Here is a 26,444-nt window from a genome sequence, read left to right as displayed (position 1 = left end):
GATTTGAAATAGGGCTAAAGATGAGCCAGCACCTTTGGAACTCACCGCAACATGAATTACCGTGGTTATTTGGAACTAGATGAGAGTAGGTCTTGATTGGGATTAAGAGGGTGTGGCTGTAACTAAGGTTTTGGGGGTGAGGCCCCCCTGCTCTGGTCTTCAAGCCACCCCTAACTTTGGCTTGTTCATTCAGGAATAGCGAAGGGAGAGAGAAGATCAGATTTGTAAGATTTCCACCTGCTAAAAATCTTGGGCTCAAAAGAAGTGTGTTCCTTTTGCGTAAAATCCCGTCTAACATGACAGAAGCTGCAGATACAAAGACTTCGTTTGGTGTCTGACATAGGCACAGATATAATCAACTAATTAGAACAAGGAGCCGACAAGAAATGAGACTTGAACTCGTAATGCGATCTCGTCGGCTTAAGGTGCCCCCCCCAAATCTCTGAGAACCTGCGTAATGAATCCAATTTTATACTTCACGTTTTCAACAGCGTGTGCAGGAATCGGGTAATGGCATGGCCGTTATTGCGAACGGGCTGGAGAGACGAGGCGATATTTGTCGGAAGTGAAATGGGCGATTGTGCGAAATAGGATTAAATGGGCAAAATCAAGAGGATGGAGAAGATATTAAATACTGAAAAGGATGGTGCTATTGAAGGGGGGGGGGGAAATGCCCTCCTCTAATACACTTACTACCCTGAATGCTTTTAGAAAAATAACATGATTGAGAAATTAACCCAGGGGAAATAAAGGCGATCTTTTGGTTTCGTCTTCTTTCAGCAACTGTTCCTTAAGCTTTGCAGATACCCTGTACTTCCAGAAAGACAAACGTGTGGCTCCTAGATCAAATCAAGCCTGAACTCTCTCTGAAGGCAAACATGATGATGACATTGAGGCTGTCACAATTTGGGCACATCATAAGAAGGCAGGATGCTCTGGAAAAGACCATTAAGCTGGGAAAGGCGGAAGGGCAGCAGGAGAAGAGGAAGATCACATATGAGATGGTTTGATTCCCTAAAAGAAGCCACAGGCTTGCCTTTGCAAGAGCTAAGAAGGGCATTTTGGAGATTCCTCATTTATAGGGTTGCCATGAGTCAGAGGCCACTCTTCTGATGCGATCTATGAAGGTTTAGGCAAAATAAAATCTGTTATATACCAGGATTTTGTCAGCCTGTCCAATAGCCACTGTGGAAGTGGATGTGCTACCTCGGTGGGCGTGGATTTGCTGCGTGGCAGGCTGTGGGTCCATTAGCGGAACCGACTTTGGTGGCTGTGACTGCACACGTAATCACGTGTAGTTGAGATCCTGTTGGGGGAGGTAACCCAGGATGTTTGTTTGGTTGTGTGCACATTTCCCACCTTATTGTGGCCTGTCTTCTGTGCTCCGGGCCACCCACTTGGTTGGGCGGTAGATTGGTCAAGCAAAGATCATGGCAAGGCAGTGTGGTGATGTGTGGAGGACCACAGGGAAAGTGCTAAGGAAGGAGGGAGCTGATGATGGATAAGAGGAAAGAAGGAAGGAAGGAGGGATGGAGGGAAGGAAGGGAGGAAGGAGCTGATGATGGATAAGAGGAAGGAAGGAAGGAGGGAGGGATGGAGGAAAGGAAGGGAGGAAGGAGCTGATGATGGATAAGAGGAAGGAAGGAGGGAGGGATGGAGAGAAGGAAGGGAGGAAGGAGCTGATGATGGATAAGAGGAAGGAAGGAAGGAGCTGATGATGGATAAGAGGAAGTAAGGAAGGAATGAGCTGATGATGGATAAGAGGAAGTAAGGGGGAATGGAGGGAAGGAAGGGAGGAAGGAGCTGATGATGGATAAGAGGAAGGAAGGAAGGAAGGAAGGAAGGAAGGAAGGAAGGAAGGAAGGAAGGAAGGAAGGAAGGAAGGAAGGAAGGAAGGAAGGAAGGAAGGAAGGGAGGGAGGGAGGGAGGGAGGAAGGGAGGGAGGAAGGAAGGAAGGAAGGAAGGAAGGAAGGAAGGAAGGAGCTGATGATGGATAAAAGGAAGGAAGGAGCTGATGATGGATAAGAGGAAGGAAGGAACTAACGAACAAAGGAACGTAGGTTCAGACAATGGGGAAGGCTAAGTCTTGCTGCCCAACTGGCTTCTGTCTTGCTCTCAGGATCTGTGACCCTCTGTCTTGAGAGTCAGATCTGGAATGCTGAAGGCAAGGAGGCCTGGTTCTTGTCTCATAAACCTGCCTATCTCCCATTAGTGATCCCAGGTGACGTCAAGCTAGAGAGGGCGAGAGACCCCGAGGAACTTGGAAGTATATGCTCCTTTTCCTCCGTTTAGAGTGGCCATAAAAAACAATTGGGCAGAATTTATGTCCGGCCAATGTAATCGCTCCTCCGGTAAGTGATCCGAGGGCTCTTATGAGGCTGTTAAAAGATTTCTGTTGTTGATAGCAAAAATACAATATCTTTTATTAGGCTGGCTCATTGGGAGTCTGGATTTAACGGGGATAGGGAGTCTGTCTAGCCTCTTTCACTGCCACACAGGTTGGTGGCCGTCTTACTCTAAGTCAGCTACAGTTTAGGGTCTCGGATTATTAAAGGTTCAGCGCATCAACCCATATGGGCATATATGGTTCCAGGAAACCTCATAAATTTATATTGGAGATCTGATAGGATCACTTCCAGAATTCTCCATTTTTGGTAGTTCTAAAGCACAATTGGACACCCCCCCTTGCCTTGTTTATATGGATACGGATGCCCTAGAGCAGTGGTCCCCAATCTTGGGCCTCCAGATGGTCTTGGACTACAACTCCCAGAAGCCTTCACTACCACCTCTGCTGGCCAGGATTTCTGGGAGTTGAAGTCCAAGAACATCTGGAGGCCCAAGGTTGGGGACCACTGCCCTAGAGACACCCAATCAAGATATAACTCAAGGCGTTCATTTGTCTTAATCCAACCCTGGAGAAAAGGAGAGGAAGGCGAGGCCCTCGAACAGAGCTTAGTTGTTGGGATGATGGGGGGTTGGCGGGCTACCTCCTTCCCATCGTTGACAGATGAGATCCAGAGGGTTGTGGGCCCTTGCGAAAGCCTTTGCTTTTCAGGGTTATTTTGTTGGACTGTTCGCAACCTCGCAGGCTTCCTTTCGTCGGTTTGGCTGGGAGGGACCTTTCTCGCATGTTGTGACTGTCAGTCTCTCTATCAATGGATCATTCCCTCCTGCCTCTGAATTCAAAGAGAGCCCTGCCTCTCCGACCAGGGCTTTCCCATTCTCTTTAGCCTGTTGTTGAAAGCAGCCACGTTTGCAGTGTTGCTGTTTAATCTCTCCAATGGTGAGTAATGAAACCTTTTCTCCTTTCTCCCACCAAAGTGTCACAGTGAGTTACTGAGACTGTGAGTGCCAGTTGATGAGAAAAAGAGGTGGACTGTTCTGGGGAACTTGAAGCTACTCTGTGGATCCCTACACTTCTGCTGCTCAGCTAGAGGAATCGAACCAAAAATTTCAGAACCCTGCAATTTATTTCATGCATTAACTATGTGTCACAGATGCATCTTCATGACTTCCTGAACATGGAAAGGCCTCCACAGAGGAGGCCAGGATGGGACCAACTGGGAGACCAGTCTTGCTGGTTTTGCTCGGTAGGAGAGATGGGCAGATCACCAATGCTCTGAGCATATTTTTGTGCCCACTGTTGCCTGTACAGCTTCTGTGAGTGCAAGGAACTTTCCAATGGCTGGCGAGAGCCATTTCCTCCAAAAAAAAAAAGAAGAAGAAGAAAAGAAAGAAAAAGAAAGAAAGAAAGAAGGAAAGAAAGAAAGAAAGAAAGAAAGAAAAGAAAAGTCAGAATTCTGTTGCTTAGCCCCTGACATCCCTTGAGTTAGCAGGTGCTCAGCCTTCCCTGTCCAAAATTACAAACCCTCTCTGCCCTCCCCAACCGCTCAAGAACGTCACTTTTCAAAGACAGGGGAGAGAGGAACATTAATATTCTCTTGTCAAGCCCTTGACTTCCATTTAGTGGCCTGGTAATTGGCCCATTCACTGTAAGCCGGCAGCCCAAACTTTTCTTTTCTCCCTTAATCCTCTCTCCCCTCCCTTCGAGAGGAGGCAACCGAAAGTGTCCAAAGCTCAATACAATCCCTTCCCTGGACAATGGATGATCTACCCAAATACCAGGTGTTTTTCCTATTTCCCCAGCTCGGTTTCATTTGATCGCATTAGTATTCCAGCTTTGTGCCTCTGATCAAAGAAAGATAAATTCCTTCTTTTCTAAGGAGGAGAAACGTTTTCCTGTAGCCCGGTAAATAATGGCCTCCCCCCTATATTATTCATGTCTTCCTTTTTCAAGCTTGTCATTGCTATATCTCCGTCCCTGCTAGGCGGCCCTATAATTCCAGGTAGGTGTGATCAAAGACCATTGCAAGGAGCAGGAGAGCTGATTTGGGGGCTGTCAAGCTGTGCGGCTTCATCATCATCCGCTGAGAACTGCAGAGGTGGAAGGGACCCCTATGGATTATCCAGTCCAGCCCCTGTCAAAGAGGCCCAGTGGGGGAATCAAACTCCCAACTTCTAGCTCAGCAGCCAGAGATCTAAACCACTGAGCTATCCAGCAATTCCAGCCTTCTGGCTCATCAGCGCACCATGACGGGTTTTTGGACTGTCTGGTTTGCGAGCCGTTAAGATTGTCATGGGCTTTATGGCACGGTCCTTGAAGGCACACACAAATGTATGAGATGCCAGGATGATCAACTGGGCTACGGACTTTAACTTCTCTGAAGAAGACCAATGATATGGAAAGTTCTCAACGTTTGGTCACACATCGGCATGACCAGGAGACAATCAGGCACTCCAACTGACTGAGCTATACCAGTTCAGCTTCCTTAGCTAATATGATGATGTACCTAGTGACTACTACATCAGAGAGAAGAAACAGCCAGTCCCCTTGCCAGTAGAGTTACATACAATCTGATTATTTTTCAGATTTTCCCCCCTCTCATGACCAGTGGAATTCCTCATGCTAGAGATAAGAACTAGGTAGATCTAGACTGACATTCATGCTCAGCTGTGAAGTTCAGTAGATGCCTTCGGACCACTTCCTTCTTCTCTAACTTTCCTCTCTTTCTTTCATCCTAGCCTCCTTCAGGTGCTTAGGGCTTCTGTTGGTTCCTGCGAAGGAACTAAATACAATGCCCCAAGCTTTTTTTGTGGGGGGGGGGGGAATGTAGAAATGCAACCCATTATCTCCATCTTCAAAGCTCAATTTGAAACCATGCGCGTCCAGCCCAAGATCGGGCGTGTACATCGCTCCGTACGAAAAGGAAAATCCAGGCCAAGAAAACTCACATTCGGGGCTAAAAATAGACGATGTCATTTTGCATAGAAGCTTGGAATTTGCATAATTTCTTCTGATGGCCAAATGTAGGGCTCGGATTGCTCCACCGTCCCTGCACATCATGCTCTCGTCTCCCCTAGAGCATGGAGTGGCGTGTGGCGCACTGAAACACATTCATCTCCATTTCCAAAGTCTTGTCGTTCGTTTCTTGGATTTTTCTTCCAAAGCAAAAATTCTCTTCCGGTGGTAACAGCCTGTGGATCTGGAAGCCAGGTGCTCGTTTATGCCGAGATCCTGCCACATGCTATTTCATTTTTTTGTGACATCGCCCAGAAGTGAAATGGTTTCTATCCCTGCAGTGAAGAAAGCTGATCTGATCTTGGAGGAATCGAAAATCATTTTTCAAGCAAAGGGAAAGTTAACAAAAAGATACTTAACTTTCTTTTAAAAAATCAATTTCTCTCTTTTCCTCTCTCTTTTAGAAAGGCAGAGCGTCCCTCTGTCTTAGTGGAGCGTGCAGATGTTAGACTACATCATCCATCATCCCTGACTAGTGGTCCAAAGATAAAGAGTATGGGAAATGTAGTCAAACAGCGGTAGGAGGTCCATCGCTGAGGGCTGTTAGTAACAGCAAAAGGGTAAACATAAAGTGTGTGTGGTGGGAAGCATAAGAGCCAAGTCATCATCATCATCATCATGTTAGAACTGCCGAGCTGAAAGGGACCCTATGGGTCATCAAGTCCAGCCCCTGTCAAGGAGCCTCAATGGGGGAATCGAACCCCCAACCTCTGGCTCTACAACCATAGACCTAAACCAGCTGTCCCCTGGTAATCTTGCAGGTCCTTTCAGAGGCTGAATGTTCAGGGTTGTCCGTGTGTTTCAACAGGAGACACTTATTCTGCTTTCTCCCGTCTGTTGCTAAAATGACAGACGCGTCTCGCATCACCAAATGCAGAAAGGAGGAGATTTGCCTCAAGATGCGCAGAGGGAAGAAAGAAAAAGAACTATTACAGGATGCAAAAAAACTGTCTAAAGAGTGTTACGAGTTTTGGAGATATATATATATATACTACACATTCATCTCCATCTGAGTCGTTCTTAGCAGGCCCCTATTCCAAGGGAGATCTTGGGCTTTATTGGGTGGTTTAGCAACGATGTTCCTTCTTCTTCAGAGCTGCCAACTCAATCCACCATTTTCCTTTCCATTTCTCCTATCTTCCATTCCAATTGCTGACCGCCTTTTTTTTGATCCCACAAATACTGATGGAAAGATTCATTCTGGCATTGCTTTAACCCAGAGGTAAGAGGAGCCCCTTGCTCTGCCCTATAGTCGCCCCGGGATGGCACAAATCCCCCTGATACAAGCCCATTCTTGCCCATTTAGCTTAAGACAGTGTGGACGCCTAATCTGGATCTACACATCTGCTTGGATTTTTTGGCTGCTGCTTGGGGACAGTTGCGCTAAGAGCTGCCCGGTCAACACGGACCACGGTGTCACTCCAGGTAGCTCTGTATGTCTACAAGTCAAGGTTCACTGAACAAAAGTTATTGATAATGGCAGTCGTCCGAACATAGTGATGGCTTTTATTGATCTAGACTCCAGTGGAAAATAAATATATGTATGTGTCTTCGGGGATGTTACGCCAAAATGTGGATTTGACTCTAATTCAGAAAGAAAATGTGTTGCACCATAAGTCTGGAGAACCCTCATGGAGCTCAGGAACTTTCAAAAGATGCTGCAAATTCTGGCTTTCTAGTTTCTACTCTGGAATGTGGGTTTCCTCTCCTGTTCATCCGCTCTCGTAAGAGTATTTAAGGAACAGCACAAACCTCATAGAGGAGACACAAGATCTAATAGGGAGAGACAGCTAATGCAGGAGTACGAGGAGAGTTCCTGATGGCATGTCCGCTACACGAAAATTGGGAGTCGGTACATCTCGTCTTCTTTTTCCATTTTAAGTACATACATGCCATTGGATAGCAGAACTCTAGAGATCTTTAATTGCTTGTTCGTGGTGCCAGTGATTGGCCTGACATTCTTTCTTGATGCAGTTTTGGATCTCTGAAACCCCAGTCATATTTTCCCCAAAGCTTGTATTGCTGTTTTTGTTATTCTCAAAAAGGGAATAAGGTTTAAAGGTCTGGAAAGACACTTTCCCAGTGGAACTCAGAACCTCAGATGTCAGAGCTGAGCCTAGGAGGGTCTTTGGGCAAAACAGATGCTCCAACTGAAAGCAAGTGGGGTACAGCCGTGAGAATCTGCATCGGTAGGGGACGAAGGGTTGCGTGGTTCATCCGACATTAGAGAAAGACAACTTTGAACTGTAGAGCAGGGAAGGACTCTATGGATCATTGAGTCCAGCCCCTCTCAAAGAGGCACAGTGGGGAATCTGACCCCCAGCATGTGGCTTCACAGCCAGAGACCTCAGCCACTGAGCTATCCCGCAGCTGTAAGGACTTACAGTGACAGACCAAAGGTACTAAGGATACATCCTGAGGATCAGTGACTCCACTCTGGGTTTTAATCTCTAAAGCAGTGGTCCCCAACCTTGGGCCTCCAGATGTTCTTGGACTTCAACTCCCAGAAATCCTGGCCAACAGAGTTGGTGATGAAAGCTTCTGGGAGTTGTAGTCCAAGAACATCTGGAGGCCCAAGGTTGGGGACCACTGCTCTAAAGGAGTGAACCAAAGTGCTGGACCTCTGTTTCAGGACCTTGGATAGCTCCAAATGGCTTAGACTGAACCCAGGGGGGATTCGCCCTCACCACTTGTCTCAAGTCTAAACATGCCCAGCTCTTTCAGGCAGCATCTGCTCTCACTGAAATCGAACAGATGGTTTGAACGTTGTCTTTCCCATTGCTTTTCTTGCCCTCAGCTGTCATCCGTCTCTCCTTTCCTGGGTTGGGCGTGTGAGTCGTCTTCCTACCTTGGTCCTTACGCAGTGAGCAAGGATGGTGTCACAAGGCTCGGGAGCCAATCGGGTTGGGCTGTGTGGTCCATGAGAGCAAGTGAGGACTCAATGCAGAAGTGAACTTTTTTATTTTCGACATGCTGAAAAATCTTTGGAAAGTGGGAGGCAATTTATATGTTTTTTTTCTAGCCCTGCCAAAACTTTCTTTTTTAAAAAATGGGAAGAGAATGGTGAGCCATATAATTGAAATTCTTGGCGCAGTATCAGGAGAACGGAGTGAAAACCGAGCACGGTGGAGGCTGGCCGGACTCCAGCCAAATTCATTTTCCTCTGTGCGACCTTTCAAAGGCAGGAAGTTAGTGTTAATTGATCTTCTGAAGCTGAGACAGGACCTTGAAGCCTTGAAAGTATACAGGCAAGAGAAGGAAGTGGGAGCGGGGATTAAAACACATAGATGCACTGGCAAAGACGAGCCAAGAGGGGGCACTGTTTCATAAGTTGAAGACAAAATTATTCAACAGGATGTGTGCGATTTCTTGTGTAGAGTCTTACAAAGAGTCGAATGCTTCGGCTGACTTGGTCTTTTGTCTGCCTGCCTTTTTGTCTGCCTTAAACCAATTTGAGAGTTATGCTGCTACCCTCAAAAAGACCCACAATATAGATATTGAGTCAGGATGTGTTGGGGAATGAAAAGAAGAATACGTTAAAGGTTGTGTAGGTGGAGATCATAGTACAGTGGTGCCTCGACTTATGAACTTAATTGGATTGGGAAGATGGGTGTAAGTTGAAATGGTCGTAAGTCGAAGCACTATTTCCCATTGAAATGCAAATAATCCGTTCTGGCCGAAGAAAAAAATCAGAAAAAAATCACTGCAAGATTCACTGGAAGCATGATTAATCCCTTCCGGCCGAAGAGGGTAGGGAGAAAAGCAATCAAGCATGCAAGACCCATCGGAAATGCACAGAGAACAAATGGAGCAGTTCAGAAATGCACAGAAAACAAATGGAGCAGTTCAGAAATGCACAGAGAACAAAGGGAGCAGTTCGGAAATGCACAGAGAACCAAAGAAAAACCAAGGAAAGCATGCAAGACCCATCGGAAATGGGGAAAAAAACAAAAAAGCAACCAAATCCCCCAAGACCCATCAGAAATGGGGGGGGGACCAAAAAACAAACAACCCCCCCAAGACCCGTTAGAAATGGGGAAAAACACTCCAAAAGGCAACCAAACCCCCCAAGACCCATCAGAATTGGGGGAAACAAGCAAACAAAAAAAAATTAAAAAAACCCTAAGCAGAAGCGAGGCAGTCCCAAGCCTCCTCTGACTATGACGCACACTGGGGGCGAAAGAGCTACAAAGAAGCAGCCTCGTCGCCACCTATAGTTAGAAATTTGAATTCCCTGCCTTTTCCCCCTGCCTTTTTCTGTTCGTAACTGGAAGCTCCAGCCACAAGTCGAAGCAAAATTTTGTGGCCGGAGCTGGTCGTAACTCAAAATGGTTGTAAGTAGGGACATACGTAAGGTGAGGCACCACTGTAATAACCCTCCCATTCCTTGAGGTATGTAAATCCTCGCTCCTGTCATTTTGGGGAGGAATTGGAAAAGTTTTCTCCTCACCTGGCAGGAGGCAAGATCTTTTCTGAGATACAGATAAAACGTATGCGTTTTGCACAAATTACAAGTGCATTATGTGCAAATTACTCCGAATTCAGTCATTCACATATTGGTGTGTGGGTACTTACGAACTGGAAGCACTGTATGGGTTATTTGTGTCTTTTTCAAAACAATTGTCCCCTTTTCTGTGGCTAGCTGTTTTTAAAAAGCTGGGTTTGACCCCCTGGCTCTGTCAGGTTGTGGAAGTGGTAAAACCGCTCCCTAAATGCCTCCCTTACCTTGACGTTAACATGCTATTCAGAGCATGTTACCATAGTCTCTTGAGACTGAAGGATGCCTACAGTATACCTTGACAAGCCTATGAGGGTTGCTACAAGCCCGTGCTGACTTGATGGTGCATAACGGGAAGAACAACAAACCAGTCGAACAGGGAAAGCCTCCTAATAGCATGACGTTCGACCAATCGAAGTCAATACCGTCATCAATAACGGAATCATGCTAATTGCAAAGGGGTCCTCTTGATGATGTAAAGGTTAATGTAGGGGCTTATTTAACAAACAAACAAACACAGATACATTAATCTCTCCCCCTTCACGACCTAATTCTACCTCATATGTTGACCTCATTATATACAGCAGAGGGGGGGAGGGAGAGTTGGGAGGAGATATGTCAAATTAAGCTTTCCATATGTGTTTCAGAGCCCACGTTGGGGGCCATTGAACAGCCCATTCCAGCACTAAGTGGCATCATGGCATTGATTTCCTTCCTAATGGGTTACCCACTTAGTCCTCCCTTCCTTTAACTCACCATTGCATTATGCGTTCTTTGGATGTATATCTGTTCTAATATTCAATGCTGTGGACTAATTAGCAAAAACGGCTCAATCACTAGAGTTATGGGGCTTTCCCCCCCTTTCTCCCTTTGATTCCACCCCCCACTGACCCACCAACCCACCCACCGTCCTCTGGTCCCGGATTGTGCTCCTAATCCTGTCCAGAGAAAATGTCATCCCTAATAAACCAGAAACTGGCTCGCCTCGGTAGTGTGTTTCATGGTGCAGAGAACAATCTCCAGTTTGGGAGGAAAATGCAACCCACCATCTAGCGCCGGTTGTCATGAACCTGATCATAAGTGACAATGAACCTCTCCCAGGCAAAGCACAGGGGCATCACTGGGCCAAAAATATTGAGCGATTTCGGATGGCAGAGAAAGATTCAAGCAGAGTTCTTTTCTCTCTGGCCTTTTTAGCCTTCAGTTCCTTTGGAATGTCTTCCTTCCTCCCCTCTTAAAATTGCCCAACTCATCGAAGAAATTAAGGAAGTACCTTGCTAGGTCAGAAGAACAGCTTTTCTAAGCTGTTGACAATAATTATCTTAGAACTGCAAAGCTGGAAGGGACCCTTACGGATCATCCAGTCCTGCCCCGGTCAAGAAGGGCTAGTGGTGATTCGAATTCCCAACCTCTGACTTTGCAGCCAATTGCCTAAATCATAAGTACTCGTGTTTTCATAAGTACTTAAAAAACCCTCTGGCAATAACAGACAAAACAGAGGGATTGTTATTGGCTTGGGGACACCTGCAGAAAGAATCATTTTCAGTAGACTTTGAAACCGAATAGAGATTTCAATCTATGTGATGGGCCACTAAGGTAGATCCACCAACGTTGAGCTGTTTTTCTTGGGCCAGAATCCTGTTGGAATCATTGCGTAAGGAAGGGCCCATCACACAACCAGTGTGTATTGTTTCGTGGGCTGTCCATCTCGCCCTTACTCATATCCTTGTCTGGAATCAGCTCCCCACTTGAATGAGCAACAGAGAGCCCATCGGATGTGAAATGCATGGTGGCTGTTCTGGTGATTTCCAAGAGGACTCTGGTGATGTTAATGGTTTTGTTGTCTACTTTGTTTCGAAACTTGTTTTGAGCTTGTTTTTAATGCTTGATGGAGAGGTGAGAGAGAAATGCAATAAAAGAAATAACAATATATGAAATAACAGAGTCAAACCCTCTCCTGGAGACATTGGGTTGGATTTGGTTTAGAAAAAGAACAATTGCACATCATCCAAAATATTTGGGAAAAGATTCGTCATTTGGGAAATCGTCATTTGGCCAAGCTGATCCAACACAAGCCACAGCTTGTCCCTTATATCTAATCCTGAGTAAAACTACAGATTGCATTGAATGGGAAGAGAATAAGAGATAAGTCTATTATTTCCTCTCAAAAGCTGGGAAGGAGGGAAGCCACATATCTTCAATGAACTAATCTAACACATGCCTCTCAGTTTCTTGGCTTTGCTGTATTTGCACCCCAATTCTCAGCTCAAACATGGTTTGCAAAAAAATGCACATTTTCGTATTGTGTTCTAGAGCATCTAGAGCAGTGGATCTCAAGCTTCCAAGGAGTTCTTGGACTAAAACTCCCAGAACCCATCCCCACTGGCTGTGCTGGCCAGGATTTCTGGGAGTTGGAGTCCAAGAACATCTGGAGATCCAAGGTTGGGAACCACTGAATGGAGATGATACATTCAGGATGGCTACCTTATTGCATTGTTGTTGTTGTTGTTGTTGTTGTTGGTGGTGGTGGTGGTGGTGGTGGTGTCATTTCACTAGTTCTTCCTCTTCTTCTTCTTCCTCTTCTTCTTCTTCTTCTTCTTCTTCTTCTTCTTCTTCTTCTTCTTCTTCTTCTTCTTCTTCTTCTTCCTCTTCTTCTTCCTCCTCCTCCTCCTCCTCCTCCTCCTCCTCTTCTTCTTCTTCTTCTTCTTCTTCTTCTTCTTCTTCTTCTTCTTCTTCTTCTTCTTCTTCTTCTTCTTCTTCTTCTTCTTCTTCTTCTTCTTCTTCTTCTTCTTCTTCTTCTTCTTCTTCTTCTTCTTTCCTTCTCCTCCAGTGGGGAAAAACATTTTCTAGCCTGCTTAGAAAAGGTTTTTTGTTTTCATATTGCATGGCTTTGGATCCACAGTTGTTTTAGATTCTTTGATCGGGCAAAGCTGGGCTTTTCCTGCATGAAGAGAAGGTAGACAGAAGTCCAGCAAGGACAACAGTGTAATGTCCTGTCCTGTCGCTCTCCTTTCCAACAGAGCAAAAGTGAAGAAAGGGGTCAATATCCTCAGCGCAAAGGCGAGCAACCCAAGACAGTGGGACGTGACCCAAGAAATTGGCAATGGCGGGAAACATTCAACAACCACTGTGATGTGCCAGAGAATAAGCCAGAGTCCAAGGAGCAGGTGAGTGGGTCGGAAAAGGTGGTTTTGGCAGGGCCTCTTCTGTGATGACAGTGGCCATGTGCGGAATGGCTTTGATGCGGAGTCTACCAAGTCGTAGCAAAAGCTTTGAAAGGGTTGGCGTGGGGAACTTCTAACACCCGTCCGACCAGTTGCTTGGAGAAGCTGAGTTCTCACAACATGGATCTATGTTTTGATCTCACAGGACCTTTGTGGCCTTTTTGGTAGGAACTCAAAACTGTGTGAACTCAAAAGTAGCTGTGGGGCCCTTCTTGATAGCATTTGGTCATAGCATCACTACAACAAGAACCAAAATGCCAGACTAATTGGGAATTTGGTCTGATCTAGCATATGTTCTGATACCTTCCGAAAAGTGTTTAGAATGCTTTAGGACCCTTGACTTTATTCTATAATGGTGGGCCCTCTTCCTTCCCCTACTCTTCTTCATCCTCTTCTTCTTCGTCCTCCTTCTTTTCCTTGGCACATTGACAACATCAGTCCAAGGGAAGATACAATAAGTCTCTGCCCACAGAGCAAGACATAGTATCACCCCACCCGAGAAGTCTCTGTAGCGGACAGATTTTCTGTTCCACAGTGACACCTGTCCTTTATAGTTGACAATATTGGAAGGGTGTGTCATTGGTTCTGTCTCCTTCTCGACACATTATGGCCCCAAATAGGTCCATGCTTCTAATTTTGCAGGAGCAGTGAATCCGAACTTTACGAGAGCTATCCAGAGCGCTAGATGCTGTGCCTCCTGTTGGTTCAGCACCTCGGATAGCTCATGTGAAGTTCCACCCCGGACCTGCAGCGGATTCGCTAACCGTCACCCCTGGAAAATTGGAATAATCCACTTCTCCTGATCTTGTGTCCGGTTAAGGAGGGGGAGCGTGGGTGGAGACGACCGCCCCGTGTTTCTGAAGCAGAGAGAACATCTGTCATCCACCAGCGGCTTAGAGTTTTAAATCCATCTGTAACCGGCAGCGTTCTGAACAGTGGAATTGGCAGCGGAAAGCTTGCAATGTAAAAAGAGGAAAGAAGCCGTGGCTCTTTCAAGAGCAGCAGCAGCTGCAAATAAAAATGAGGAGCAACATTCTTGAATAGGAAGCTAGGGGTTGCACAATGAACATCAGTGTACACCTATATCACTTTAATTGTGTAATCAAGTAGAATTTGCTAAGCTGCCAAGCTGTTTCCACTCCCCAACCACCCCTGATGAAATCTGTACATACCGCAGATCTACCATTCTGTCTTTTCCCAAGGTCCTTTGCTTCCTCCATGAGGTCCTCCCAGGCCATGATCCTCCGGGATGCTACTCCATGGGAGGCCAGGAAACCATCCACTAGAAGCAGGGCCTTCTTTGCTGTGGCACCAACTCCATGCAATTAGCTGCTGGTGAAGCTGCGCCTGGCGCCCTCCCACCAGACATTCAAAAGATGCTTGAAAACACAGCTTTATAGTGAGGCCGCTTTTGGCAGCCCTGTTTAATGTGCTCCTCTGTTGCTATGCTTGTTCACAGCACATGCCCCGTGCCACATTTTCTGCTTCTTGGTATTGCTGTATTTTCAATTTATGCTGTTTTTTGCTTGCTTTATTTTCACTGGGTTTTTAGCCAATGGTAAACCACCCAGAGCAGTGCGTCATACTACTGGGCTGGTATATACATTTAAGAAATAAACAAATCTTTGGGGTCTCCTCATCCTTTTTGTTTGGTAAGAGGCCTTGGTCTCTTCTTCAGGCACGTGGAATTCCACTTGCACTGAAAGTTTGCTTTTCCAAGTTTCTAGACCTGGTGGTTCCGAAGACTGGAAAGCCACCTTGCACCTCTTCTCCATGACTAGCAAAAGTGTTCCGGGAAACAGCTTCCTTCCCCCACCCTCCCAAATGGCAAGGTTCAGGGTGGAATCTGTATGTCATTTGGAGTTATGCTGCCTTGTCAGCTGTGCATCAGGGCCGTTGGTGCACCTGACCTGCTGCGCATGATGCTCTTTGCGTGGGGATTGTGCGAACAGCCTCATCAATGGTGCATGAAGCATGGAGCAGACATATCTTTGATGGGACCATATCAGGGTTTGGGAAGTATGGGGCTGAGACGGGCAAAGCTGCCTTGCTCCTGAACGTTAACCTGTTCTGACTCCTCAAAACTGCCATCTCTGTTTGGGTCTTGTTGGCCCCATCAGCTAGAGGAAGACAGTGATGCGATCGGTGAAGGCTCTTCTTTCTCTGTAAGGCTGTCAGTTGTGAAAATGAAGCTTGTGTCTCTTCCCGGGGGCATTTCTGTGCCCGTGAAGCCATCCGTTGGAGGCTAGGGAGATGTTCCAGGAGGTCACCTATGTCTGTGTTTTGCCTGGCCCCGGTCTAAGGAAGTCGTTGAGCTGCTAGGGCTCAGTGGGTTGGTGCAACTGACTGCAAAGCCAGGAGAGAGGGAGTTTGAATCCTCACGGTGCTTCCTGGTAGAGGGGCCGGCTGAGATCCCCCAGAACGCGTGCGATTCATGGTGTTACGTGCCCAACAAACTCTTCCTTGGAGGACTTGGCCATGTCCTTTCACTGTTCTGGTCAGCCTTTTCTGGATCCGCTCCAGGGTATCCTTTTGTGGCTCCCATTCTCTTTGAGAAATGTCCCACCTGGCAAGCCTTCAGGACATTCTGGTGTGTTGCTTGTGGCGCTGCCTCTGCAGAACAGGGGTGTTTGATTAAACTAATGTGATTTGGCAATGGACGGCCATCTCTTAATGGGATCTCTGTGTCTTTCTGTCACAGCACCATCTTTCTCCCCCAGAAGAGGGGAGCAATGTAATTTGTTCCAGACAACAACAGTGGGGAGAAGGGTGATGGTGGTAGTTAAAACCTGTATCTGTTATAGACTAACAATCAAAACTTGTGTCTTTTATTTTAATTACAACCACAACAACACTATTTAACAGATACTTAGGTTTTGGGAAGTTGGCGACTCCATATGGTGCCCGGCGAAGGTGCTGGGCAATGTCAGGAGGCTGATGATGGTCGAGGGAGGCCTGTATGTGTGTGTGTGTGTGTGTGTGTGTGTGTGTGTGTGAATCAACTGATTGTGCTTTCTACTTACATTGGGGGACAGCGTAAGAGTTAGGCACTGATTTTGAACTACACAGGGGACTGGCGCCCCCTACCCCCAGTGTTGTTGAAGGGAGAGGTGTATCAAGAAACCGTTCCTGACAAAGCCCATGGTGACGTCCTTGATTCCAGCATGCCTTGATCAACAGCCACAGGAGCTTGGCACCGCTTCTTGGCTTCAAGGCCAATTTGTTACTCTCCTTGGCACGATGTTCGTTCCCCAACCTTTCCCTTTAATGAGCTGCCAGGAGTAACTAGGTTATCCATTCAGACCATCCTGGAGAGAAAGGATTTTTCAGATGGAAACTCACCTTGTCAGGGCTTGGTGCTTTTCAAACCTTAGCAACATAAGCTTTAATATTTTTTGGGGGGGGGGACTCAAAAAGATCGGCTTTTCTCCCCTTTCCTCCATCTCCGTTGGCATCGCCAACCAGCTTCCAAGGTGAAACGTTCACCTTCGGAGTTAAGAGATATGGAAGGGAAAAATGATGCATAGCCAAGACAAAGTAGGCGTCTTTCCTCCCTCCCTCCCTCCTACTAACAACCCAAGGATCTTAGAAACATGAACATCTGTTGGAGCTCATAAACAGCTGAGATCAGCAGTTGAACATCACACTCGTAACCAATCTGGCTTCCCAGGTTGGGTGAGGAGAGATAAATCAACTGGGCAATAAAGCATGAAAAGAGTGTGGGTTCAGGGAAAGAGGACAGAGAAAGAGAAAAATCGCAGACCGCCATCTTAAAAGCAAAGCCAATAAAATCCCTGTCAGCGCTCTCAAAGCAGCCGTTCCCAAGATGTTGCTGATCAAACCCTCCATCGTTGTCAATCCTTAGTGAAACCTCTCCACCAACTTCGTTCCAGTGACCTACTGGAGCTTCAAGATGGCAGAAGAAGTCTATCTTGACACTAGACCTCCCTCTGTGGTTGGTGCCCAACCCACAAATGTTTCTGTTTTGAAGTCGATGAGAATCGTCAAAGTTATTCCACCACCCCCCCGGCATCAATTTCAAGGATGATTTACACCTACGTACATACCTGCCCCAGATTCATTTGGTGTGACGCAGCAAGCCTTAGGAACATAGTGGACATCTGAGGACTCAAGATGGGGAGCCACTGTTCTAAACCAATACTTGTAATAAACACCCGTCTTGGGTGCTCGGAGGTTGCTGAACCATAAATACCCGAGCCTTGGTCTTTTAGGTTGGGAATTCTAGGAATGGAGGTCTAACCACTTCTGAGACTTTTCAGTAACCACTGTCCCAAGCCCACAAGCTCAAGGTACAGTGGTGCCTCGCATAACGATATTAATTGGTTCCATTAAAAACATCATTATGTGAAAACATCGTTAAGCGAAACACCATTTCCCATAGGAATGCATTGAAAACCGGTTAATCCGTACCAATAGGAGCCTATTCAATACATTTCAATAGTGAAAAAAAATTACCAAAAATTCAAAAAGGCTCAGAACGAAGCCAAATTACTTTAACGAAGGTTTTATTAGGTGCACTAATGATTCCAAGCATTTAAAACATTTTTAAACATTTTAGAATATTTTTAAAATAGTGAAAACAGGGCTGTCAAAAAAAACGTTAAGCAAAACAGGGGACCTAAAACTGTCATCGTTAAGTGAAGCAAGGTCCCAAACATCATTATGCGAAAATACCCCATAGGAAACATCGTTAGGTGAGGCGGCAAAATTTCCAGCAAAGGCCATCGTTATGCAAATTCATCGTTAAGCGAGGCACTCGTTAAGTGAGGCACCACTGTATTTTGGTGCCTGAGGTTGAAGAGAAAATGGGATCTGCTTTCCACCAATTCCAGTGCAGCAGGCCCAGATCCAGAGCCTTCTCCTTTTTTAGCAGACGAGGTCGAAATTCGCTCCAAAAAAACACAGACTCCTCCTGGCCTGGCAGTAAAGCTACCACCACAACAGTACTGGTGGAAAGGGTTGGCTGCTCCTTGCTGTTTCATAGCATTCAGGACCTTCTGCCTGGGACAGCTGCCTCACTCTGGCCAACGGTAGGGCCGGACCTGCCCAATAAGAGGAAGAGGAGAAAAGTTGGGGATGACCATTTTTGGAGACTTGTTTGTTTTCTCACTTTTTCCCAGGATGCTAAGTGAGAGTTGCAAAAGACTAGTGAAAGGGTGGGTTGCACACTTTTTTTTTGCATGCACAAGCGTAGGAGAAGCCGTCTGCCACGCCCCTTGCCTTCACCCTGAGCTTTGGCTTCCATGCCTAATTCTCAAAAATCTCTGTCTTCTCTTTCTTAACCCAATCATTGGCCAAGCCTCCGATCATATAGTCCTGTCTTGTGCAATGCACGTTAAAAGCAGTGGTTTGTCAGCTGGATCTTCTGATTTATCAATCCCAATGACGCTCAATTTACTCCTTGTTTTCCAAATTAATTTTCTGGGAGGAAATGGATTTGATTCGTAATCCATCCACTCAGTCGGTTTCAAGCAGTTGGAGGTTGTTAGGGTGCCCTCTAGAGTATCTTATGGGCATTGCATCAAACATTTATTTTCTCTGAATTGACTCTTTCCTGCCATTATTGAGATAAGACTGGATAAAGGCGGAAGGCAGCAGGAGAAGAGGAAGACCAAATATAAGATGATGATGATGATGATGATGATGATGATGATGATGATGATGATGATGATGATGATGACGATGACGACGACGACGACGGCGACGAGGACGATGAGGACGACGAGGACCACGAGGACCACGACGATGACGATTATGATTAATAATAATAATAATAATAATAATAATAATAATAATAATAATAATAATAATAATAATAATAATAATAATAATAATAATAATAATAATAATAATAATAATAATAATAATAATAATAATAAATGTGGGATCAAGTCAGTTCTGTCTTATGGCAGCACCTTTTCAAATTTTCCCAGATAGAGAACACTCAGAAACGGTTTGCCCTTCCCTTCCTCTAGGCTGGCTCTTCTCCCAGGAGGCCCAGTGGGGGAATCGAACATCCAACCTCTGGCTCCATAACCAGGTACCTAAACCACTGAGCTATCCAGTCAGCTTCACCAGAAAGCATTAAAGAAACTTGATCTTTGCTTCTTCTTTCATTTTGGCAATGTAACTCTTGTTCTCCCACAGTAACTGATGAAAGAGAACAGCATAACTTGTAAAATATAATTGTTGGAAACTGCATGGAGCTACTTTATGTGGTGGGAGGAGGAAATCTAGCCCAGCTGTAAGGTTTTGCAATGAACCTGAGAAATTCACATTCTCATAACTGTAAATAAGCTTGTGAGAGGCGTTCCCTCTCTCCAGGCTTTACGGGGTGGAGGTAGGCAACGGAAAGCAAGCCGACACATCAGTTTCACTGCAAGCCTCCATCCATCACTGGTGCAATTTCATAATCAGGGTGTTCTCCACCATGCGACAGCGACGCTTCCCGGCGATCTTCTGTGTGCTTTGGAGAAATTTCAGCCCAAGCTCAATATTGTTTGCGCTGCTGGATTACAAACCCAGGGCAAGGAAACGGCATAGGCAGCCCATCCATCAAAACTTTAATTTCTAGACAAGGAGGAAAGGAGTAGTCTATCTCGTTGTCTCAACACCGGTTTCAGGAGGCCATCTTGATGTCCCTGCACCATGCACTGAAATTGGAATGCCGTGTGTGTGTGTGTGTGTGTGTGTGTGTGTGTGTGTGTGTGTTTTGAGTGTAGGACACCTAATGAAACACATACACAAACCGATGGTGGGCATAGCATGAAGGTTCTCTGCATTATGAAAGACGGTCAGAATAAAAAGTTACTATTCTTACACGGGGCTTAATCCTTTGGCATGAATCAGCTGCACCATCCTGACAAGGGTTTCCCAAACTAAACCTTGAATTCTTTTTCTTATGAAAGAAAGTTTAGAGCTGACCATGGTGAAGGGCTGTCGTTACACCGAAGTTTAGAGCTGAACATGATGAAGAGCCATGGCTTCATAGCAGTTGAGAGCTGGACATGGCGAAGAGCCATGGCTGATAGAAGTTTCAAAATAAGCAACGGAATCAAGGGCATTTTTAATGCCCTCACTCGTAACTGACTTGATTTGCCCACAATGCCACTATCAAATCGCCAAACCTGACTGTCTCTGGAGCTCCATGATGTCATCAGGTTGCTACATCCTGCTAGACTAGATAAGGAATTCTGGCGATTACCACCCTATGATCTTGCCCTGCCTCCATGTAGCAGCTGTGTTTAATAAACACGCAAGGAGACTGGAAATGGCTATTTGAATTGCGAAAGCATTTTATGGGGCCTCGAATGTCACCGTTATGCAATGGTGCAAACTTTTCTTATTTTTTTTTTATATGAGCAAAATCTTTTTTCCAGCGTTCTGGAACTGAAACAGAACGAAAATGGAAGAGGTGTTGGAATGCAGCGGCAAAAACAGAATGGAAGTGAGGAAAGCTGATTTATTATCCTTCAATCTCATCTTAACATTCCTGGCTTGAAGCAAATTCTCTTGAGAGTAAGCGCGGAACCTCTGAAGTCCGGCCAACTTTCTCAGTACTGGTTGTGGCTGCTTGTTCCTATTCAACTACCCATGTGCCACCAGCTTTTAAAGATATTTTCTGATCCTTCTCCTGTCCTCCCTTCCTTTCCCTTCTCTTCTCGTCCCTTCCCTTCCTTTCCCTTAGGAAAATGACTTTTCAGACATAACAAATGCCACCTCACTTCCTCCCATAACAGGAACAGATGTTCAGAAGGGGTGAAAAAAAGACACAGAAGAAGAAAATAAAAGTCTTTTGACATCTCATGACTCTTATGAACCTCCTCTCTGTACTTAAGTGTTCCGAATTCCTATTGAGAGGAGGGATAGTATCTCTCATCTATCGTTCTTCAATCATTCCTGATAACTGTTATAGCCGCATGTTGAAAACTCTTTTAATATCCCATTTATATGGGGAACATTTTACTACTTTTGGCAGACATCTGGGCTTGCTAGCTTTTTTTGGTATCCGATTCTTTTTTTTTTTTTTTTGAATGTGTTCTTTATTTTTATCTTTGTTTTGGTTGTGTATTTGCTGGAGGAAGCAGCAAGAACATGACAGGTAATTTTGCAAACGAAGGCCGTCAGCCAACATCTGTCGCCGACGATAATATCTGAGTAGTTTTGCTGCTTTCTCTGAAAAACTTAGTTACATTCGGTGGAGATTAATTTTTCATTGTCCTCCCATGAAACACAAACGGCTTACACAGCTGCCGTGCGTAGAACCTTCCCTGTTCCTCATCCCCTGCCAGGTTGTAAAAGTTGGATGGAGAAGTGGTTATTAAGCACATCTCCATATTGCGACGTCTGGAGACCATAAATTCCCCTCCATGCGCACGCCGTTGGGTCCCCAAACTCTCCAGGATTTGTCGTGTGGCAAATAATAAGCCTGCCGCACATCGAGATCTGGAGATGTGTTCAGAAGTAGACACAGAACACAATGCGTGGTTTTGTATGTATGCATGTCAGCAAGTTGGAGAGCAAGGTGATCAAATCCAGATGTTATCTGGAGCTTTCCATGAGTTATGAAAGTCTACCAAGAACCATGGAGTGATTGGGGACAGGATTTATCTGTTCAGACACTGCTGTGCTCTGAGCCGGCTCTGCCAGTTGATAAATTGAGGAAACCACCTCCAGCAGGAAACGTTGGAGGGAAGTTGTTCCTCCTGAGCCTTCAGGCGTTCCTCGGTGTTCAAAAACAAAGAAAGATGTGCTGCACATGATATACCGTATTTTCCATGTATAAGACTATACTTTTGTCTAAAATCTTTAGGCTAAAAATTGAGGCTTGTCATATACACGGAAGTAAGCTGAGGCGAGTACAAAAACAAATGGAGAGGAAAGAAGGGATCAAAGCGATCCTGCAGCACTTTGATCCCTTTCCCCCTAGACTTGCAAAGCCCTACTTATTTTTCTTATTTTTGGATTATACACTGAAAAAAAACGTATGTTCTAAACTAGCCTACAGGAAACATAGAAACACTGTAGGCACTCCAGAGAAAAATGGACAATCATCTGTCAGATATAATTTGATTTGGATTCCTGCCTTGAACAGGGGGTTGGACTCGATGGCCTTGTAGGCGCCTTCCAACTCCATTAGTCTATGATTCTACATTCAGGCACCCCTTGTTGAGACATCACGAAGCTGGCAAATCCTTCACTTGTCTTGGAATGGCACCAAGCTAGCGTGCTGTCTCAGATACAGTAGAGAAAAGTATGGTTCTGCTAGCATGGGAGGTATCGTCGACCCTCTTGAATGCGTTGGATGATGGGAGTTGTAGTCAAAGCCATCTCATTTTCTTTCCTTAGCCCCTCCACCATCCCCACAATGAAGGGGCTAAGGAAAGGAAAGAAGGAGACTCTCTGTACACTTCATAGACGAGGAGATGACTTGCCTTTTGGCAGGCAAAGTTCATCCGTCTTTCGGTTCAATTTGTATTGGTAGCAGGGAGTGTGTCGGTTCATGTTGTTCCTGTTTTTGTTTGTACAACTATCCTCCTTAAGCCCTTTTGCTGACCTTCTATGGAATTTGGTTTTGACATAAATGTCAAGGAACTTCTCAATGCAGTGCTTGGGTGCAGCACATCAAGGAGCGCATTGATAGACATCAGCATGGAGTCGCAATTTTTAAAAAGAGAGAGAGAGAGAGAGAGATCCAATCTTTCAAACTATTTCCATTCCTACTCTCCCTGTGTATCCAACAACCCCGCCGATTTCTCTCTGTGCACCAGCTTTGACACTTGATGGGGGAAAGATGGGAACAACTATTTCAAATATTTCTTTAAAAAGGGCTTTGAATTGAATTCTGATTTGTAGACTGTGAACTAGCGGCATGGATCCAAACTCTGGTTTGCAGATCAGGAAGCAATTCAGGCAGGATGAACCCTGGTTTGCAACCCAGGAAGCTGTTCCATCAGTTGGAATTCTGCTTTTTGCAGAGCAGGACGTTTTTCAGTCAAACTCAATTCTCATTTGCTGTTCCATTACACCGAAGCCTGATTTGCAGCTCAGGAAATGTTAGCACGGAACCAAATTCTGGTTTGCAGCCCAGGAAGCCGTGGGGTGAGGCTGTACTCTGTCCTTGAGGCCAGGAAGTTGTTCCATCAGACCAAATCCTAGTTTGCAGTCCAAGAAGAGGTTCAGTCAAACGGAGTCCTGGTTTGCAGCTCCAGAAGCTTGAACATGGGAGCAAATCCTGGTTTGCAACCTCGAAACCAGTAGGGTGAGACTGAACTCTGGCTTGGAGACCAGGACGTTGTTCCATCAGACTGAATTCTTGTTTACAGTCCACAAAGATGTTCAGTCAAACTGAATTCTACTTTGCTGTTCAATTCCACTGACTTTTAGATGGCTGTTCCAGGATTCATTTGCAGGCATCTGAAGTCTGGGTTTGGAGCCCGGGAATTGGAATTGAACTCTGGTTTGCAGCTCCAGACACTGCCCAATTAGGACTGAATTTGGGTTTGCAGCTCTGGAAGCTGTCACATTTTGGATTACTGCTGAGTAGACCTGCATAGGATTCTGCTGCCCTTTGTATGTACGCTGGGGAAATGGTCAACTTGCTAAGAACTTCATCCGCCCCATCTCATGCCCTTGCTTGGACCACAGATGGAAGGTGACCTTTAAGAGCCTTAGAATTAGAATCTGGCCCCTGAGTCAAGAAATTCCTCCCAAACCCTGCCTTAAAGTATCCAAATTCGAGGCTGGATCCTGGGAGAAGTGGTTGGAGACCAGCCGAGTCTTCCCTAATTGTCATCATCAAATGCTTCACGCTCAAAGTGAAGCATGGAAACAAGACCTGTATGCAAGATCAGAGTCTGGGAAACTAACATTTTTGGACTACAAGATTCAGGATCCATCAACCAGCTTGGCCAATGACCAGGGGATTTGGGTTGTTGTCATCCAAAGTTCCCATAGTGCTCACCAGGCTTTGTGGTGCATTTATAATAATCTTTGATTGTAGGATTGCACAGCTAGAAGGGACCTTATAGATCATCAAGTCCTCTCCCCATCAAGGAAGCACAGTGGAGAATCAAACTCCCAGCCTCTGGCTCCACAGCCAGATGTCTGAACTATATGAAGGAGTTCCTAAAGAGATATATGTAATAGATGAGGACTGAAAGGAGAAAGATGGAAGTAAATTTACCTAAACACCCTATCTTTTCCAGCATATTATCAGCGTATCTTCTGATTCCTGTTTTTGGCCGACCTTATAGAAAAAGGCCGTTCCATTTGCACCTCCGATATTCTCAGTTCTTTGGCTTGTCACAAATATCTTTGCACTTCTCAGTAGACTCCATCAATAATTGCAGAAGTTTGAGACGGCTGCTACCCCCACGCCCCTCCAAGTCAGGATGAAAGATGAGTGAGAAACAGAGAATACGAGAGAGAGAGAGAGAGAGAGAGAGAGAGAGAGAGATAATAAAAGAGGTTGTTAATCCAGGGACTGACTGCTGAGTTTTCAATGTTTTCAGCCTTCTGCAAGCTCTTGTGTCTTTCCTTCTGGCCTTGTTCCGATTTGGAGAAAAATGAAATTGGCGTGTTTAATTTTCCGTAGCACAGCGTAGGCATTCCTGAAGCCATAGGTGAAGCAATTAGCTTCTTCTTCTTCTTCTTCTTCTTCTTCTTCTTCTTCTTCTTCTTCTTCTTCTTCTTCTTCTTCTTCTTCTTCTTCTTCTTCTTCTTCTTCTTCTTCTTCTTCTTCTTCTTCTTCTTCTTCTTCTTCGTCTTCGTCTTCGTCTTCTTCTTCTTCTTCTTCTTCGTCTTCGTCTTCGTCTTCGTCGTCTTCTTCGTCTTCTTCGTCTTCTTCGTCTTCTTCGTCGTCGTCGTCATCATGTGCCAAGTCAATTCTGACTGACCTTTTTCTGAGCTTTTGCAGTACAGAGTACTCGGAAGTCGTTTTTCCCTTCCCTTCTTCTGGAGGACATCCAGGGACTGTGCAGCTTGCCCAAGGCTACCCAGGCTGGCTCTACTTGCAGGAGGCACATAAAAGTTCCAGCCTAAACCACTGAGCTATCCAGCTAATTTAGGTTGCTTCCTAGCAGTTCACTAATCTTTTCCCCTCTTTTTCTATTTCTAGTTCGGCTCCAGTTGTTTTGCCACCCTGTTGGCAAGTGATAAGAAGGTGGGGCTTCCCAGCTTCCACGAGCAGTTCGATAGTCGTTTTAGTACACCTTGTTTCTTCTGGGCCCTCAGTGTTTATTCAGCTTTGTGTTTTAGCAAGACAAACAGCCAGCGAGAAAGTGGCAAGTATTGCCCTCACTCTTCTTTAGCTTCTGATGTCCTTTGACAGCCAAATCTCATTGGCTACATTGTCTCCTTGAGAAGCCAACACAGAGTGATGGCACAGTGACTTGCCCTCACTTTGGGATCTTCTGAGTAAATATATGTATTTGAGAATTTTTTAAAAAGTGATACAACTTCCTCTGAAAGTTCTACTTCTGAGCAGGGAAAAACAAACAAATCAACTTCTGATTAGCCCTTCCCTTTCTATTGACAAGTTCAACTGTCCAATCATGTACACGAGTGATAAAGTGTCAGCATATTTGCTAACTGCGAACATGGCGGGGCGTCTTCCTTTGAAAAGCTCCAGCGGTACTCAATATAACCTCTTTTTACAGAAGAACGTTCTGGAAAGTAGATCAGACATTTTAAAAAGGCGTGCACATCCCGGCTGACATTTGAGAGCACCCGTTACCGACCTGACCTTTAAGGATCAGCCAATATATAGATACACCAATGTAATTGTTTGGCAACTGGAAAACATTTGATTTATCTTCCTTTTTCTTTTTGAATTTCAAGAAGAAGGCTGCCTCAAGACACATTATGCTTTGAATATTGCCTTCCCAGTTCAGGGTGCATCGAGGGGGCGATGTCAATGGGGACTAGATTATAGAGTTCTAACTCAATTGTACCTTATTTTCCTGGAATGTGCAGATTGAGGTACATCTGTTTCTCTTCAACAGCTTTTGAGTTTAAAAATGGTATTTCCAAGGGCAGATGAGAGCGACACGGAAATTGCTTTTCAGAGGAAAAACTGGTTTGGCAATAAGGTGTTCCTTCGTCTTCTTATTTTTTTTTGCCCTAGTGCTTTCTTCTTAAAATATCCCGGCTTAGTAATGTTATTTTCTCTGCTTGAGAAATGAAATTTGCAGGAACGGCTTCTCTCCCTCCCTGCGGGCCTATTGAGTGCTTTGAAATGGGCCGAGCTCCTTGTGCAGGTTATATATTTCATCGCTGCTTAGTTTAGTCCAGTTTTACCGGCAGTAAACGGTGAAGTCTCTTGATGGATTTGGGTGGACAG

The 26,444-nt window shown here is 45.3% G+C and overlaps 1 protein-coding gene across 1 annotated transcript in view; it reads left to right on the top strand.

Annotated features, from left to right (window-relative positions):
• Window positions 1-26,444, top strand: part of TMEM132C (transmembrane protein 132C) — a 137,323-nt gene that overhangs the window by 78,763 nt on the left and 32,116 nt on the right. The window contains exon 3 of the mRNA XM_072983077.2: window positions 12,878-13,024. Within this exon, the coding sequence (XP_072839178.2) occupies window positions 12,878-13,024 (147 nt within the window). The remainder of the gene's footprint in view (window positions 1-12,877; window positions 13,025-26,444) is intronic.

This window comes from Pogona vitticeps, chromosome 14 (assembly GCF_051106095.1).
Source record: "Pogona vitticeps strain Pit_001003342236 chromosome 14, PviZW2.1, whole genome shotgun sequence".
Classification (NCBI taxonomy): domain Eukaryota; kingdom Metazoa; phylum Chordata; class Lepidosauria; order Squamata; family Agamidae; genus Pogona; species Pogona vitticeps.
The sequence above is the reverse complement of the archived record's forward strand: the minus strand, read 5'-3'. Positions and strand labels throughout refer to the sequence as shown.